Genomic DNA, 18,804 nt, shown 5'->3' on the forward strand with positions numbered 1-18,804 from the left:
TTTATTGATATAAATTTAAAAATTTAAATAATCCAACAATAAATTTCTACATATAGAAATATTGAATATATACGTTACAAGGAAATATCAATAATTTCAAATTTACAATCAGGTATCAGGTACGAATATTCTTTTATGACTCACTATATTATCCATAAGCGGATTTTAAAAGAAAAAAAAACAAAACGAAACGAAAGAATAAAAAAGCGAACAACTCCACGAAGATTCTATAATTTCATTCATTCTTTTTTCCCATTGACACGGCATCATACTCTTGTGTCTACTTTACCATAAGGCGGCACTTCTGATCTATGAATTCCAGGACGGAGTTTCTTCTTTCTCTTTCTATCTCACTCACTCTCTCTCAATCTTCTCTTACCCATCTCTCTTAGTATACTTCGAACAACCTCCACATCATTCTGCACTCCGATCTCCAGTATGGTTCTATGAGGCCCCATGACGGCACGATGACAGGACCACAATACGAACGTACAGAAAACAGCCGCCTTTTTTTTCATACTTTTGCTTATGTCATAATGCTCGGATTCGGGAACGTTTTTATATATGTACATATACATACATATTTATATATATATATGAACTATAGACGTCTCATACGTATAATATAGGTATCCATAGAGAGTACAACTACATATATACTGGGTGATTCACGAATTGTGATCAGTAGAGATTACTGTTATTAACAGTCTCATTAGAAAAATGTTTATTAAGTATAGGGTAGTTTAAATTGAACTTTTTACGTAATTTTAATAAATGATCAATTGTTTTTTTTGTTTTATAATTTTTCAAAGTTATATTAAATTTTTTCTGAATAAATCAATAATTTTTGTTTTCTTACACCTATTTGTTATAGAATTTGAAGAATTCGGTATCATATCATGTATATATATACAAGGTGTTCAATAAAAATCATTAAATATTTATACAGTATATAGAATATACTATACTGAGTAAGAAAGTTTTACAATTAATAAACATAAATCGTAAAGTCAATTTACTGACTTTTTGGAGTATTTAAATATTATATTCAGTAAAAAGTAAATTGAACGTGATGAAACAGTTCTGATTCCCCAATTTCAACCCCTTGGATTTCTTTTTACGGGGATATATATTTGAAAAACAAAGAATATTTTTCACCAATATATAATAAATTACTTACAATTAAAATTACGAAACTGAATCCACCCTGTTTATTTCATTGTCCAAGAAAAATATGAAATTTTTGAGAAAATTTGCAACACTGTAAAAAAAAGAACATATAAAAAAAAACTTTTTATAAATCGAAAAGCTAGTAATAAGTCACTTTTTAATACTTCGAGTGGTAAATATTTTTAGGTAAGGTATTTTATAGGGATGAAATGATTTATTATTAACCAGATCTAATAATTATAGTACTTGATTCTTATATGTAATTTTCATATGACTTTACTCATAATAATAATCAAAATACGCAAACCAACAATACATTATTTTACATTTACATTGACAAACACGTACATTTTTCGTAACTTTAATGTAAGATTAATAAAATCTAAAATTCTATATTTTTATACCGGCTATATAACGTTTCCGTCTTTATTCGTAAATAATCATTTCATTGTATTGAATTGTTTACTATAATATGAATTAACGTATACCTTAGCTACAGCAACACGTGGCCGGATCTACTAGTACTGTATAAATATTAAATTGTTTTGTGAGAACACCCTATACATATATATATATATAATATAGGTGGCTTGCATAAACCCTCGCATGAATGAGTATAACGTATCAGGATTCCTAGCAAGCTCACCTGGCACTTGACGTGTTTCGTTCTGCTTATACGTTTCTATCCACGAGAAAAAATCTTTAAAACTTTCCCTCCCTCCCCCCTTCTCTCACTCTCTTTCTCTCTTTTTCCTCAACCAACTTAACGCAGCGAATCTTCGAAAAGAGAATGAAATTTGAGAAGAATTTCAACTCACAGGTCTATATATAAGCACAAACGAATTTTCCGGAACAACGAACAAAATGAGAAAGAGATCGCTGTGTTAACCTTAAGGTTCTTGTTTCAGCGAGTTGTTGCGGCGTTGGTGTTGAAGACCCTAACACTCAGGAAGCTGGCTCGAATGGTGGAGGGGGTGGGAATGGCGGTGGAGTAGCCGTTATACCAGATCGAGCTCCATTAGAACTTGATAAGTTACCCCCTTATCACGACGTTGCTCCTAGTCCTGGTGAGTAATCCTATCGTTTTGATTCCTTAAACAAATCAATCATTTGTTTTTTCTAATAATAATAAATCGTGACATATATTGGTCTGAAATTTGTAAATAAACCGAACGATAATATGAATTGGCAAGCATCATAATTCTTATTGTATTCGAGACCGAATTATTTCATAAATCTTTGTTTTAAGCAATGTTTAGCAATATGATGGAAAATGATATGTCAAAATCTTCTTCTTCTTCTTTCTCATTTTATTAAGACTTTGTCCTGTTATAATAGCTTTTCTTTTTATTATTATTATTTCTAGAAGCTATTTATTGTTTTTTACCGAGGGTAGGTTGCTAGCCTCATCCCCGAACCCTCTACCCTCTCCTTTTATCTGAGCTTGGGACCAACTCTAAATGTTATATGTGTCTAGATTTTATATATGTCAAAATATACTACAAAAATATATTTCTAAAGTATGCTTTTTATTAAACTACTATTGATGCTTCTTAACGAGTAATAAATGAATAAATAAATTGTTTAGAAAAGTTTATACAAATGTAATTAATATAAATCATTCTGAATCAAAAGTGTAGTTAATAATTTTTAACTATGAACACAAACGAATTATAAATTTGTTTCATTGTTTTTGTGTCCCCTGTTCACTTTTAAAGTGGTTCAGCCCTCATAATTCGAAGAAGCCTTATATTTGAAGATATTTAATTGCCATCCCCATCCAATCCTCTGTCCAATGTTACTAACATTTCCAGTTTTCTCAACTGTAACATTTATTATTCCTTTTTTTTTGTAATTTAGGACACAACGTCTGGTCATGGCTTGGTTCAAGACGAGGGGGTGGTACAACGGGTGTCGTTACTACACCCTTATCCCTTCCTCAACATAGGAGAGCCATGAATTTACCAGTTGAGAATCATTACACCCACATGCAAACGGACGAGGCACTTTATGCCGAACTTGATTCTCAAGCTGCGAGTTATGCGAGCGATTTTCAGTTGCAAATGAGAGGAAGTTCGGCATACGGCACGACTTCAGCTGGTCAAGACGACGAATATCACGAACTGGATGCTGCAAGATTGCATCGCCATTACGGCACTAGTAACGGAGATGAATCTTTGCAAAGGGAAACCCTTAGAACACGACACAGCAAAAGGTAAATCATTTTTCATTCGTTTGTTTTATTCTTATTTCATTAAAATAAACTTTGATTTGTGTTAAGAGATAATTAATCTCTTTTTTACATTTTTATCTTTTATTTTATTTTTCCCATTAAAATACTCGATCAATACTTGAAACAATGCAAAAATATATAAGATTATTTTATACTGAAAATATAGGAGAGAATTATAATATTTCATTCTTTATATTCTTCATCTATCATTTCTTAATAATTAAATTAAATTATTTCCACTATATTAGTGTAGAAATTTATTCTCGATGTCTTTTTCAAACAAATTTTATTATTTATCTGTAACAATAAATAATTTTCTATACCTGCGTGTTTTTGGATAATTAATTGTTATACGAAATAAACACTTGTCAATGTATATTGTATAATTTGTTTCATAATCAATACTTTGTAGAATTCCAATTAATTTTCTTTTTAAACCTACTATTTTTTCACGACAATGATAAATATTTAACGAGCCAATAAACAATTTTAAATCTATGCAATTGAAAAAAAAACTGCATTAAATAACTGCTAATCCATAACGCTAAGTTTACTGTAATTAACGCACGCTTAAAAAATTCTGTAAAGATTATAAAGCATGTAACAGTAATACCAACAACAGTATTCTCGTACTTTATTTATGAATGATTAAAACATCTCTTGAAATGAAGTTAATGAGCCCAAAAGTCAGATAGAAATGAGTTAATTAAGTAGCTCATTAAAATAAAGTTAATTAAGTACAAAAAAAAGTACACATAATAAGAAACATATTAATGAGTTGATTCATATTTCAGTATTAAAATATTGTAAAAAACTCTTCACTTATAACACGACGATTAATTTATAATGAAAAATAAAATTAATATTTTAACACGACTACTTTTTTATTTTTTTACATTACAATATTGTTCGGAATAGAAACAAAACATATGTAACATAACATGAAAGTGTGTTTAGTTAATTTAGCGATTTGTTTTAAATAAATAAACTACAAAAATCACATTGACTTATTGACAAACTAAAATATTATTCTCATAATTAAAAATATTTAATAAATATTAGGTTGTGCAGCAAATTAAATGGCTAGTTTTTTAATCTTATTCACAAGCTTTTTGTCGATGAAAAATTTTCCCGAGTAAAAATCCATCCAGGTGTGTGCTTAAAAAGATAATAATCCGTTGGTAAAAGGTCAGACGATTTGGGAAAATTTCAACATTCAACTCAGTTATTTTTGTTTCGTCGTGGTATGTGATTATCATGAATTAACAACGCTACATGTTTATTTACCAATACGAGCTTCTGAGTGCTTAATTTTCGTGCATAATGTCAAATTTCTAATATATTTAACCTCACTTAGTTTATTGAACGAATAATGCAAAATCCTCTTACTTGACCACCATAAAGAAACCATAATCTTCTTTTGATGAAGATTTGACTATGGCATATGTTTGGATTATTCATCTATATTGAACAGCTGCCCAAAACGTCGACGATTGTCAAAGAGAATCCACTTTTCATCGCACATCACTATTCTATGTAAGATTCTGTCAAATTTGTGTCAGAAAAGTAAAGAATTCTCGATTTCTAAACGTCTCAACTTGTCCTTCTCGTTCAATTCATAGGAAACCCATTTGTACAAATTTTGCATTTTTTCCATGTCACTTAAATGTCAAGTATTAGTTGAATTATGCACAATGAATCTTTCTACCATTTCTCGAACCGTAAATTTCGAATTTGTTTCAATCAAGTCATTCAAAAAATCGTCATCAATGATAGAGGTTCATTCATAAAAATCACTTGAATTTCTCTATTTTTCATTTTAAATAGAAACTGAATAAAAATAACAAATATTATCTGATATAAGTGAGGTTATGTATTAGGTTAGCAATTAAATTCCCGTCATTTTTTTAAATTTTAACAAGAGAGAATGCAATATTGATTAATTAGTTGTTATATAGTTTTCAAATTGTATACATACAGCATAGTTTGCATAAGTCAAATTTGATATATGAAAAACGGCCATTTTATGTGCAGAAACCTAATAATATAAATTATGAATGAAACAATATACTTAATTTTGAAGTTACTTTAATATTTAAACACTTTAAAAATTCATAATTTTTATGTTACATTTTATACTTAAAAAGTGATTTATTTATTGTCTTGTAGAATAACAATATTGATAAATAAATTCCCTTAAGCATGAAATCATATAAAAACATTATTTTTCCTTTAAATATTAATTTATTAAATATTAATTATAACATTAATTAATAATTACTAATATATTATTATTAAATATTAGTTATTATATTCCTTTAAATATTATTTCATTTTTATTTTGATTTGAAATTATTTCTAACGAATGTTATTCAATACAAATACTTGTCAGGTTACAAGAACCCGATTACGAGATGTATGAGAACGAGCCACCAACGCCAAATCAATTGCAACACCACCATCATCATCATCACCATCACAACAATCATCATCACCATCATCAAGATTTAAGAGTGGCCAATAGAAATGGCGAACGTCCGTCTTATCAAAATACGGCGTATACCGGAAGTGATGCAGAACCTGATGGACCAACGTTGAGTAGTGCGCCAAGTAGCGCATATTATAGTGATTTGAGTTCAAATTCAGCTAATCAACAAATGCCATCAAACGTGTCATCCTCGGCACCAACTACTCAGACGAATCTTCACCTAAATCCACAAAATTTGGAAACGCCGCAATACAGATTAGCGGCCATAAATGAAAGTACTGTTCCCTCGGATTACATTTGAATAAAATAAAAAAAAAAAACAAACAAAATAAACATTTTTTAACAAGATTAGAAAGTATTTTTACGTATAAGTGTATTGTAATATTTTACAGCGCGCAACGGTGATTTTTATTCCAGTGATTTCGTTTGTAAACAAAATTTAACACGTTAAATACTTAGCCTACTTTTTAACCTACATTTCTATAACTCGTCACCTTATATTTAGTATATTTATATATTAAACATTATAATATAATATAATATTATAATGAATAATGTAATATATTAATGTTATAATATTACTATAATATATAATAATATTATATCATATATATTATAGCATTATAATATTATAATTATGTGTGTGATAGATTATATTAATATATTATATATATATTTTATATATAATATATTAATATATATAATAATTTTTTTAAATATATGTATATCAGTAAATTAATATTTAATATATTAGGTTGACCCCAATAAGTCCATACGTTTTCTACCGTTGATTTACTTAGAAAACATCCATATGAACTTAATCAACCTATAGGTCAACCTAATATATTTTAAATATATTAAATATATTAAATATGGGGTAATATTATATACCGTCCGTGTGGTACCGTTTTTAGTGTCACAAACAAATATATCGGACAAATGTTGGACGTGAAAGTGATCAAATATTAAATAATCATCAAACTATTTTATTTTATAAATACACGCAAATATAATTTGTTCAATTTTGTATCATCAGTCATTACGCTTAACGTGTTAAATTAGCAAGTAAGACAATTTTTTACGCGTTCACTGTTATAGAAATATTTAGCATTCCGATCGATAGGAATTGATTAAATCTCTTCGTTTGATAATATACAATTATATATATACATATTCTTTTTTAAATCAATCGAAGAAAGGTAAATGAACTTTAATAAACCGTATCGGATAATATCCCAAGGATAGAAAAGAATAAAAAAAAAAAGGAAAAAAAGAAAAATAAACGAGACGGAGAAGGTGAGAAATCGGTTCCGGTACTAATCGATTACCTTCGACACAATATTCTATTTTGATTCTAACTAAACGTGTTTTTATATCATCGCATTTAAAGGACAATCAAAGTTTTAACGTCTCGTGTCGTTTCTATCGATTGAAAAATCGCGTCATTGATCGATTTGACACGGTTTTGTGTGTTTCTCACCTAGCCGGCCTAGAAAATTCAATTACTATCTTAATAAAAACTAGGTAAAGATATTTATATCGAAACACACGCTGATAGATAATTCGAAAATCAATTTTGATAGGTTAGAAAAAATGATATCAATAAAATAACATTTTTATGGTAGCAAAAACATAAAAAATTAATTTCTTTTATGTTTCCAACAGTCCTCAATCATTCACGTCGATTAAAACATACGTGAATCATCAAAGAACGTTTATAAGTTTGTAGTATATTTTATTGATCAAACGTGATGTTTTTTTCTTCTTCTTAAGACATGTAAAGGGTGTCCCAGTTAATTTATCAGCAAAATTCTACCAACATATTCTATAAATAAATATAATAAGTATTGAAACATGGGTTCATAAGATCTAAATTTAATTCTAAAAATTATACGTTTTTCGGATTTTAATTTTTACAATTTTTCTCGTAATCAATTATTTTATTTAAAATATGCTCTGATATATTTTGATTTATATTAAAAAAATATAAACAAAATAATTAAGAAAATATTTATTTAACGAAATAATAAATGAATGAATTTATATCACTACGGGACAAATTGATAAGCATGTGTAAAATATTTTTATATGATTGATATGATATGAACATCATTTATGTTCAGTCAGAAGTAACTAATTAATATTTATACTAATCTGATTGCCAGTATAATTGCTCGTTAAACAAATTTTTAATAGGAAAAGTCAGGTATGGTAAAAGTATGTATCTTGTTATTGCTTTCAAACACCTACTATATTAATAGTTTTTATTGCTTTTAAACTATTCCTGAATTATTTATTCACACACAATTTTAAACAATATAATTTTTACATTATAATATACAAAAGTACACATTTATTTTGAGTCAAAAGTGACTTTTAACCAGTTAACTGTGGCGATCATTTTGCAAAGTGCGCCCTAGTGTGTGTCGCGATAATTAAGCGATGACGGATATAGTCGTCAAACACAAAGTAAGTGGCGCTGTTGAAATATTCGGTCAAAAAGACGACTTTATTTTAGAAAATGAATGAATTTATAAGTAATATTTAAACAATGGATCAACGTAAAGCTATATTTACACATAATTAACGAAAAACTTAAAAAAAAATCAAATATTTAACAAACAAACAAACAAACAAAATTTTTTTTTTTTCCTTGGTTTGACATCGCGGACATCATCGCAGATGGAGAATCTAATATACTTTGTTTTTTTGGTTATGACACGTCAAGATAAAAATCGGGATAATCAAAGATTTAGTGTCCAACTCAAATTATCTATAATTTTCATTTGTTTATTTCATTTCGTCCTGACCCCTAAACATTCTAAACATATTAATATTTACGAATATAATTTAGTTTTCRCCAGAATTACAATTTAAATATCAAATTGTATCAAAATTTTACGCATGACGGATATAGCCGTCAAAACACAAAATTCTGCCATTCTTCCATGACGGATATARTCGTCAAACACACTTAACTAGTTAATTGAACATAAAAACAATATAATATAACATATATGAGTTACAAAGGGAAATTAAAGACATTTAATAAATTTTTTATTTGTCATACAAGGTCATAATAAATTATTCATCAAATTTATTAAATGTCTTTAATTTCCCTTTGAAACTCATATATATTAATATACTGTTGGGACAAGAATATTGATAATTAAATATAATATAACATTTTCTCTATAAAAAACAAAAATAATCGAACAACAATTATCTCTTCTCTTATACTGAATAATTTATTATCCAAAAAAAAAGAAATAAAATAGAGATATATCTTAACGTTCCTCGCATAAAAAAAAAAAAAGAAAAAAGGGAGAAAAGAAATTCGAACAGGACAATGCGAATCGAACGAAATCTTAAAACCAGGTAAAAGAGAAAACTAAAAAATAAAATTAAAAGATAAAAGAATGAAAGAAGGGACGGGGGAATGGGAGAGGGGTGTACGAAAAGAAACAAAAAAAATAAGTTGAAAGCTCGAACAATACGAAGAGGGCAACAACGAAACGAAGGGAATGAAGTCGTCGTTGGGAAGAACAGGTATTTCGTAATTTGACGTTCGGGGAAGCTTCCAGTGAATGCCCTCGAGCTACGTCCGCATCGGTTTTGCGTTTAAACGGGCCGACACACGCATGTTCTTTTTTATATGCATATATATATATATATATATATATATACACATATATATAACATCTGCATAACACAACTATATCTGTTCCGTGTCAGATCCTTTTACTCGTACGCAAATGATGCCTCGTGTTCACGTATACGTGTGATCCATACATATTTACATACATATATATACATACATATATATGTATATTTATGTATACCTATATATATATTACCAAATTGCGTCGTCAAATTGCAAAATTGCATCCTTCCACGAAAGTACAAATAACTTATTCGCGGACGAATTCTACATTAGCGGTGCATTTACTTTCTTTGAGCTTACATCCTCACGAAAAGATCAAATATAAAATAAAATAATTACAAGTAGTACTATTACAATATAATACGACAGTAGTATAATACAATTTTAAAATTGTAACAAATTTTCGTAGAATACTATACCGTATAATTTATTTTTTCTTTGGCACGGTTTAAAGATTAAAGAAAACATCGAAAAATGTGGAAGAGAATGTAAAAAATAAATCATGAATATGATCACAAATAATCATAAGGATTTTGTTTCTCTACTATAAATTTTAAATATGAATTAGTTTGTCGTGTATTTTAATCTCGCGTAATAATAATTTGAATTAAACGTAACCCTGACACAACGAAAAACCCAACACAAAAATTTAATCCTTTATTAATACTCACAAGGAGACCTTACAGTAGTGCTCTCACGGATTTTAACAAGCATTGGTATATTTGTAGTATACTTTTAGGGTGTTAATGTGGCAAAGTATTTTATCAAAATGCGAAGCCAATTTTGAGAAAAATGCTTTCAAAATTTTGAATTTATTGTAGACATGTTTATATTATCTTAAATGCAACTGTTTACCAAGTAACGTGCTAGCGTAAGTAATAACGTTCTCGCTTCTCGTGCTGCTAGTTAGTGTTCGATCCTTCATGGGGGAATTTTTTTTAATAATTTTTTTCTATCTGTTTTCAAATTGTTTTCTCATATTTCTTAATTTTTAAATATATACAAGAAAGAGAAAATTATTTATTACAAAATAATTAGAAATAATAAATTTTTTAACATCTTGCGCAAATAATAAAGAAAAATTTAATCCTTTAATTACAGTGTTAACATTTTATGTTTCAACATAAACATCAAAATTTAACATAACATCTGTCAGTCACACATTAACTGTGATAAGTTAAATAAGATAAATTAATTGAATAGATACTATAGTATTCCTGAAAAGAATTGAATAGCTGAATTGAACCGAAAATCGGACCCGAGGTCTTCCATTTTCCAGTCAACTGTTCTATCTATTGAACTATCCAGGACCCTCGTCAACTTCTTCAGAAATATTTTATTTGACACAAAGGTATTCGATCTAACAATATATTTCTTTTAATAATAAAAAACATAATATAGAATATATTATTTTTTCAGAACTCAAACACCTTATTCTGTATTAATCACAGATTTGTATAACATAAAATTGAACCTAAAAACCATGTTATACATGAGTTATCTGTTTTCAGATATTTTCTTTCATTAACGAACACTACATTCTAATACACGTAAAAAAGAAAAAAAGAACAAATTGTGTGAAAATGTGTTTAAGATCATTTCATCTTCTTTATTCCCTAAAGAAGATCTTTCAATACGATTAGATCGTAGATGTTGAAATTAGTCTCTTACCTTTGAGAAAATCGTTCGAGGGATTCGATCGTTTGTCTTTTACTCGCTCGATCGAGCGTGGAATTAATTTATCTTGGCCGATTCACATTGAAGAATCGTTTAATCGTCGCCCCCCTTACTACTCCCCATTTCCGTTCAAGTTAATTTACACGCTACTACGGTAGAACCAATTGTTTTCTTTCAAAGTTCAACGCGCGCTTTTATTTCGAGAAGAAATCAACCATTTGCCATCAGTTTTTCATCTCCTTTTTCTTTGAATGATACAAATTGCCGCAAATGTGAAAGGAAGAGATCGTATTTTCATATTCTTTTTGTTTTTAGTATTTACAAAAGAAAGAGAGTGAGTGAGAAAATAAGAGAAAGAGAGAAAGAGCTTTGTTATACCGGATATACCGGATACTACACGCGTTTATTATCGTTGTTAGTGGTAATGAGAACGTCGATTTACGAGAGGAAACATGTTCCGTGGCTATAATTTATTTCTCGCATCTTACAGATCCCCCCCTTTTACTCGTATCCTATTTTTCCGCAATATTTTTTATTGAATTTTATCTAATAATCGTAATTTTCTATTAAGTTGCTCGGAAAGTCCGTGCCGATTGATATTTTTAATACAACAGCGTCCCATTACGCGAAAATACGTTATTGAAATATTCATACAATTTGAAAAATAAATGCGTATAATAACGTTATAAATTAAACAAATTGTCTTTATTAAATAATTTATTGTTTTACGAATTGATGCTGTTGTATATTTTTAAAATTTTTCTCTTTTATCTCCTGATTTAATGTCATCGATGGTTTTTAGATTTTTTAAACACTTATTAATCATGAATTTTATTTAATAATCGTAATTTTATTGAGTTGCTCGGAAAGTTCGTGCCGATTGATATTTTTAATACAACRGTGTCCCATTACGCGAAAATACGTTATTGAAATATTCATATAATTTGAAAAATAAATGCGTATAATAATGCTATAAATTAAATAAATTGTCTTTATTAAATAATTTATTGTTTTACGAATTGATGCTGTTGTATATTTTTAAAATTTTTCTCTTTTATCTCCTGATTTAATGTCATCGATGGTTTTTAGATTTTTTAAACACTTATTAATCATGAATTTTATCTAATAATCGTAATTTTATTGAGTTGCTCGGAAARTTCGTGCCGATTGATATTTTTAATACAACGGTGTCCCATTACGCGAAAATACGTTATTGAAATATTCATACAATTTGAAAAATAAATGCGTATAATAATGCTATAAATTAAATAAATTGTCTTTATTAAATAATTTATTGTTTTTTCTCTTTGATTTCCTGATTTATTGTCATCGATGGTTTTTAGATTCTTTAGATTTTTAAAACACTTATTAATCATGAATTTTATCTAATAATCGTAATTTTATTGAGTCGCTCGGAAAGTTCGTGCCGATTGATATTTTTAATACAACGGTGTCCCATTACGTGAAAATACGTTATTGAAATATTCATACAATTTGAAAAATAAATGCGCATTATAATGCTATAATTTAAACAAATTGTCTTCATTAAATAATTTATTGTTTTACAAAAATTAATGCTGTTGTATATTTTGTTAACTTTTCTTTTTTATCTCCTGATTTAATGTCATCGATGGTTTTTAGATTCTTTAGATTTTTTAAATGCTTATTAATCATGTTAACATATGATTTCTCAGGAAAACAGCACGAGTTTTATGAAATTAATTGCTGTGATGTTTTCATCATTTTTTAAATAAATTTTAATCAGTTCTAAGATTTCTGCGGTCATATACTGCAACATAATTAATTTATAGGTTATGTAGATGGCGTATGTCTACTATAAATATTATTGGTTTGACAGGTGAAAAATGATGACAATTAAATAAAAAAGAAAGAAAGAAAAAATTAAAATTAAAAATATAAGAAATAAACTTGATAATAATTCTAATATAAAATATCGTAAATCTGTAAAACAAAATTGAACATATATACTTTGTTTAATCTGTAATACACCTGACAAAATACGAGCTTTACATTTCACCCTGGTGAAAATGTTTCGTCAAATGCGTTAAAACAAAATTTAAAAAAACGCGTTCGAAGAAAACGATTTTGAAATAAAGTAAAAAAAATTAAATCGCATAAAAAAGAAAGCACTTTTTTTCTTAAACCGTGTTATTTCAATACTTTAAAAAAAAAGAATACTTGGTTGTAATTTAAAAAATCGATTAACTTTTTTAAAAATCATGAAAATGTTTCGTCAAATGCGTTAAAACAAAATAAAAAAAAAAACACGTTCGAAAAAAACGATTTCGAAATAAAGTAAGAAAAATTAAATCGTATAAAAAAGAAAGCACCTTTTTTTCTTAACCGTGTTATTTCAATACTTTAAAAAAAAGAATACTTGGGTATAATTTAAAAAATCGATTAATTTTTTATTAAAAAACATTAAATATATAAAAATAAATTTCAACCATGCAAATAATAATAATATTGAATAATTAACGAAACCATAATTTAAAAAGAAAAAGAAAAATCCATAAATATCTAAACCATTGTAGATAATAACTAATAAACAATCTACTTAAATCCCTCTTAACAAACGTACAAGATAATTCTCTCTCTCTTATAAGAATAAATAATTGTCAAGTAATTAAGGATAGGTATTCTCGATGTTACCATACAAAATCCTACGTACACGTTTCTCTTTTTAACGAATAAATTTCTAAGGGTGCGAGAATACGTTGGCACGTACCTGTGAAACGTTTCGTACCGCTAGGTAACATAAAGCAAAAAGAACTTAACTCTCGCATATGTAGGTAAGAGAAGAAGAGTATAGTGCATCGTTATTCGAAAGATACTACACACCTACACAAGAAATGCAACAATGCAATCCCTTGCGGGCACGCAATAATTAATTGCGCCCTCGCGGTCACAATGCAGGCCGTGCGGGGGAGAAAAAGAAAAAAATAGGAATAGTAGAAGGGCGTAGAAAGAGAAGAAGAAAAAAGAAAAGAAAAGAAATAGGGGGAGGGGGGACAATCTTGGTGCGCATTATTTCGTGGCAAAAAAATCCCACGAGTCGCGACCGGTGACTGTGCTGCCATCTTAAATGTCGGCTTTAACTTTAAACCCTTATCGTGGTCGTGTTACGCGAATGGGAAAGTATTATGGAATTCGCTTGTGTGACCGTGCTTAATTAGGGTTCACTTAATACTGAGAGTGAGAAAGAGAAATAAAACACGAAATACCTTCCGCGTTCGCGCATGTGAATTCGATTACCTTAAAAATACCATCCGAAACAGAAAACAAAAAAGAAACTTCTTTATCCCTATCCCTTTTTATACTTTTAATTCGTTAATTTCGCAATCGAAAAATTCTCATTGTAAACGAGATAACAAATTTGTTATTGAATGTTAAAGGTTTCGCGAGATGTTTTCAATCATTGCCAAACGGATTGGTTACTCATCATCAATCAATCTGTCTTTATAGTTTATTTTAACTTCTTCAGGGGCTCTCTGGTAAATATATTCGGATACTTTCATTTTTCAGTTATTTCGTTTTATTTTCATTTGCTATTAAAGGTTTGTTTATATTGTTTTCTTTTTATTTATCGTTAATAGAATATAAAGTTAAGTAATTTTTGTTTGTTTGTATGTTCATTGTGAATTATTTATTTTTAGAAAAATGTTAACCACTTGAAAAAGGGGTGCAAAGTTGATTGCATTTTCCTTTCTTTTTGGAGGGATTGTTAAATACAAAAATAAAATACTGATTTGCCCCTTATACAATAATAAAATTAAATCCTGAAGAAGTTATGTTCAGTAACCATAATTGCATGTTTAATTTTTGACGTAAAGGATTGGTGAAAACAAAGTGGCCAATGTTGCATAAAAATTTAATTTTTACAAAATTAAAAAAAAATAGGCTTATAGTAAATGTTGGGATAATTAATATTGCATGTAATACAAAAAAAAATTGAATACAATATAAGTAACGTAATTTTGCAGAGGGTAGTAAATAATCCCATCAAAACAATTTTAAGCCACTGTACTTCAAATGATATCACACTATGTGCGTTTACGTATTAAAAAGAGGAAATACTTTTTAACTTTGCCATGCTTCAACGAGAAAACTACAAAATTTATTTGTTTATACTTATAACTAACAAAATATACTTACTAATATATAATAATTGAAATTAATCGAATTTTAAAACACGTTTGTGCAAAAACTATTAATCATTATGATTCACTATATATAAGCAATACTATTCCAATCTTTGAATCATTTAAACAAATTGTTTGAAATAACAAAATGAAAGTAAAAAAGGAATCTTGTTCTACCTCTCATTCTAAATGACTTCGTAAATAAAACTAATCAAAATTAATGCCTCTTACATTTATATTTTTCGGAACATTAACCGCACAACTTAAACCAGTACCAAATAAAATACTCATTTACCAAATCGATTAATTTCTTAAAACAAAAAGTCAAGAAAATTCATGTTATATTATCTATTATTCAAAAACTATACAAAAGTACGTTATATTTAATGATATTAAATTTATTATTAAAAAAATATGTTTAATATACGATAAATAAGACATCAAATAAATACTTTTTCTATTAAAATTTCAAACCATATCTAAATTAAAAATAATCAATTGGGCTAGGGTTAATGATTCAAATAATCAAAATTTCGTATTTTCCAATCTTACCAAAACCAAAAATTAAAAACACAATCTAAACATGACTCATTGGTAACAAATTACCAACTTACCATTCTAAAACAAACGCTACAATTTATTCGATTTAATTTAACATTGTTTTTCTCAAACATTTCAAAATATATCGTGGGAATTGTAAAAGATCGACAAAAAAAAATTCCGAATAAATTTGTCGATCCACACACCCACCGACACACATACACACATACACAGACACACGTAAAGAAAAGGAACACATCTCTCGAAGTAGATGTTTCTTCTGTTAATAATAATAACCACGTAAACTCTTCGAACTGTCCATGGTTGTATCCATGAACGGCCCTGGGACTGCCCTTGTGCTTCAACCTCCTCTTTCTCCTCCCCCTCCTCCACCTCCTCCTCATCCTCTTTCCTCTTCCTACTCGACTGTGCGACGCGTTGCGTTCGTGCTGCGAGATATATAAATTATACATGTAAATATACGGGCGGCCAGGAGAGCAGGCAGCCCATGGTTGAGATCGAATCGTGAGATATCGAGACACACTTGTGTGTGTACTTGGCCACGCACACACTACCATTATCATCCTCATCCTCATCCTCTTTCTCATTCTTATTCTCCTTTTCCATCTCTTAACCTCTTCTTTCTATTTTATTTTCTCTTCAGCACCTTACGCACTACCCAACACGCACGATATGCTGAACGCACCTATAGCAAATGCCTTTTTCCTTTGTTGTACCCGCTAATGCCAACCCTTTTCTACCATCACTTTCTTCTCTCTTACCAACCAACCCCCAAACCATCTATCCAACCACTACCAAAATATTCCCCTTCTTTATAATTCTTTTGCACATATACCGATTCTTTCTTCTACGATCTGCATTTTTCGCATCGTTAACGTAATCTTGAAATTATTCAGCAAACGAGTTTAATGTCTGTTCTTTGTTTTAACCTAATTTTATATTATTTCCATCATTTTTTATCTTTCCTTTCTTTTCTTTTCTTTTGCTATTCTTAATAAAGTAAGAGTAATTATTGAAGAATTGCAAAAATTTATGACTGATTTTTATAAATGATAGAAATGTACACTTTTAAATGTACCGTTGTTCATTTTATAATCATATTATGATATTAATTGACAGAGTTATCTAAATGCGTCGTGAGTCAACACGTTATGCTTAAAAAAAGAAATGTTTAATTAAATTCATTCATGTGTTAGATTAATATTCAAAATATAAAATGAAAAGTTACATTTTCCTTGTGTTATGTTATATGAATTTAAAAAGAAAAAAAGTTAATTGGAATTGCAAGAAAAAATATTCAAGACGTTTATTACAAAATTTCATCTTGAAATTATTCAGCATACGAGTTCGATATCTGTTCCCTGTTTTAACCTCATCTTATATTATTTCGATCATTTTTTATCTTTCCTTTCTTTTCTTTTCCTATTCTTAATAAAGTAAGAGTAGTTATTGAATGACTGCCAAAATTTGTGACCGATTTTTACAAATGATAGAAACGTACACTTTTAAATGTACCAATGTTAATTTTATAATCATATTATGATATTAATTGACAGAGTTATCTAAATGAGTCGTGAGTCAACACGTTATCCTTAAAAAAGAAATGTTTAATTAAATTCATTTATTTGTTAGATTAATATTCAAAATATAAAATTAATTTTCCTCGTGTTATGTTATATAAGTTTAAAAAGAAAAAGAGGTTAATTGGAATTGCAAGAACAAATACTCAAGACGTTTATTACGAAATTTATTATTATTTACTAAATGATGATTTTTGTGAGAATAAAAAACTCACGAATTATCACTGAAGAGATTGCTGAGATACATAATGTTAATAATTCGATTGCATTTCGTTATTTAAAGCTAGTTCGATGAACTTCGTATGTATTTAACATGGTTTCAAATTACATAATATTATGGAACATCTGACTTTTAAAAACTGACCTAAATGTAAAAATATCTACATTCAATTCGATCTTTCCAAATCTTCTTTCAACCCAAATAACGTAACTACAAAACGATGTACTGTTCTTCCGGGAAATCTGCTGTTACATATTTCAATTTTATTTGTTTATAATTTTATAACACACACACACACATACACAAAATCAAAGCTCGTTAAGTTCAAACCTCGTTTCTGACAATGTTCATTTTTCGTTAGCCAATCTCAGAATTTCCTTTAATTAACCTCACTTTTTACTATCACGTGATGTGTCTGACCAATTAGCATAATTCTTATCAAATCTTCTTCCATAATCTTGAGAAATATTTCTCTCTCGTCTAATTTTAAAAAATTTAACAAAATCGTGTATTTATTAGACATTTTTACATCTTGTGATGAAGAGTATAAACTATTTAAATAAACCATTGTAAAATAGTTTTGAAGATGATGACAGAAATGAGAGCCCCACTCGCGACTTACGAGAAATAAGCTGTTCACGATTTAGGAAACTTAACAAGGTTTCACTGTAATTCAATTTAATTTATTTATAACTTTATATTAAACCGTTTCTAATCAAATTTCTATAATAATATTTTCTTCTTATTTCTATTTATAGAATATGCATTTGCAATTTGGCGGCTAAACCCTGGGACACCCTATATTATTCTTTAATGTATATACATGTAGAGTGAATTACAGGAATTTCGTACCCCTCATTGATAATTTCAAATAATTAATATTTTCTTGCAATAGAATATTTCAAAATTCTTTTACACAGAAACATATTTTAGGATAATTAAACGTAAAATGAAATAAATTTTATTGTTAAGGAATATTTTATTGTAAGATAGAGAAGTATAATTTTACATGAATGATAAGAAAATAGATCTCACAAGAATATACCCA

The 18,804-nt window shown here is 28.2% G+C and overlaps 1 protein-coding gene across 1 annotated transcript in view; it reads left to right on the top strand.

Moving 5' to 3' along the window:
• LOC106788141 overlaps positions 1-6,192 on the top strand; it is a 149,398-nt gene extending 143,206 nt beyond the window's left edge. The window contains exons 5-7 of the mRNA XM_014751142.1: positions 2,079-2,237; positions 3,031-3,385; positions 5,796-6,192. Of these exons, the coding sequence (XP_014606628.1) occupies positions 2,079-2,237; positions 3,031-3,385; positions 5,796-6,192 (911 nt within the window). The remainder of the gene's footprint in view (positions 1-2,078; positions 2,238-3,030; positions 3,386-5,795) is intronic.
• Positions 6,193-18,804: the final 12,612 nt, after the last annotated feature.

The sequence above is a fragment of the Polistes canadensis genome, unplaced genomic scaffold, assembly GCF_001313835.1.
Source record: "Polistes canadensis isolate GaletaPanama2010 unplaced genomic scaffold, ASM131383v1 scaffold_127, whole genome shotgun sequence".
Classification (NCBI taxonomy): domain Eukaryota; kingdom Metazoa; phylum Arthropoda; class Insecta; order Hymenoptera; family Vespidae; genus Polistes; species Polistes canadensis.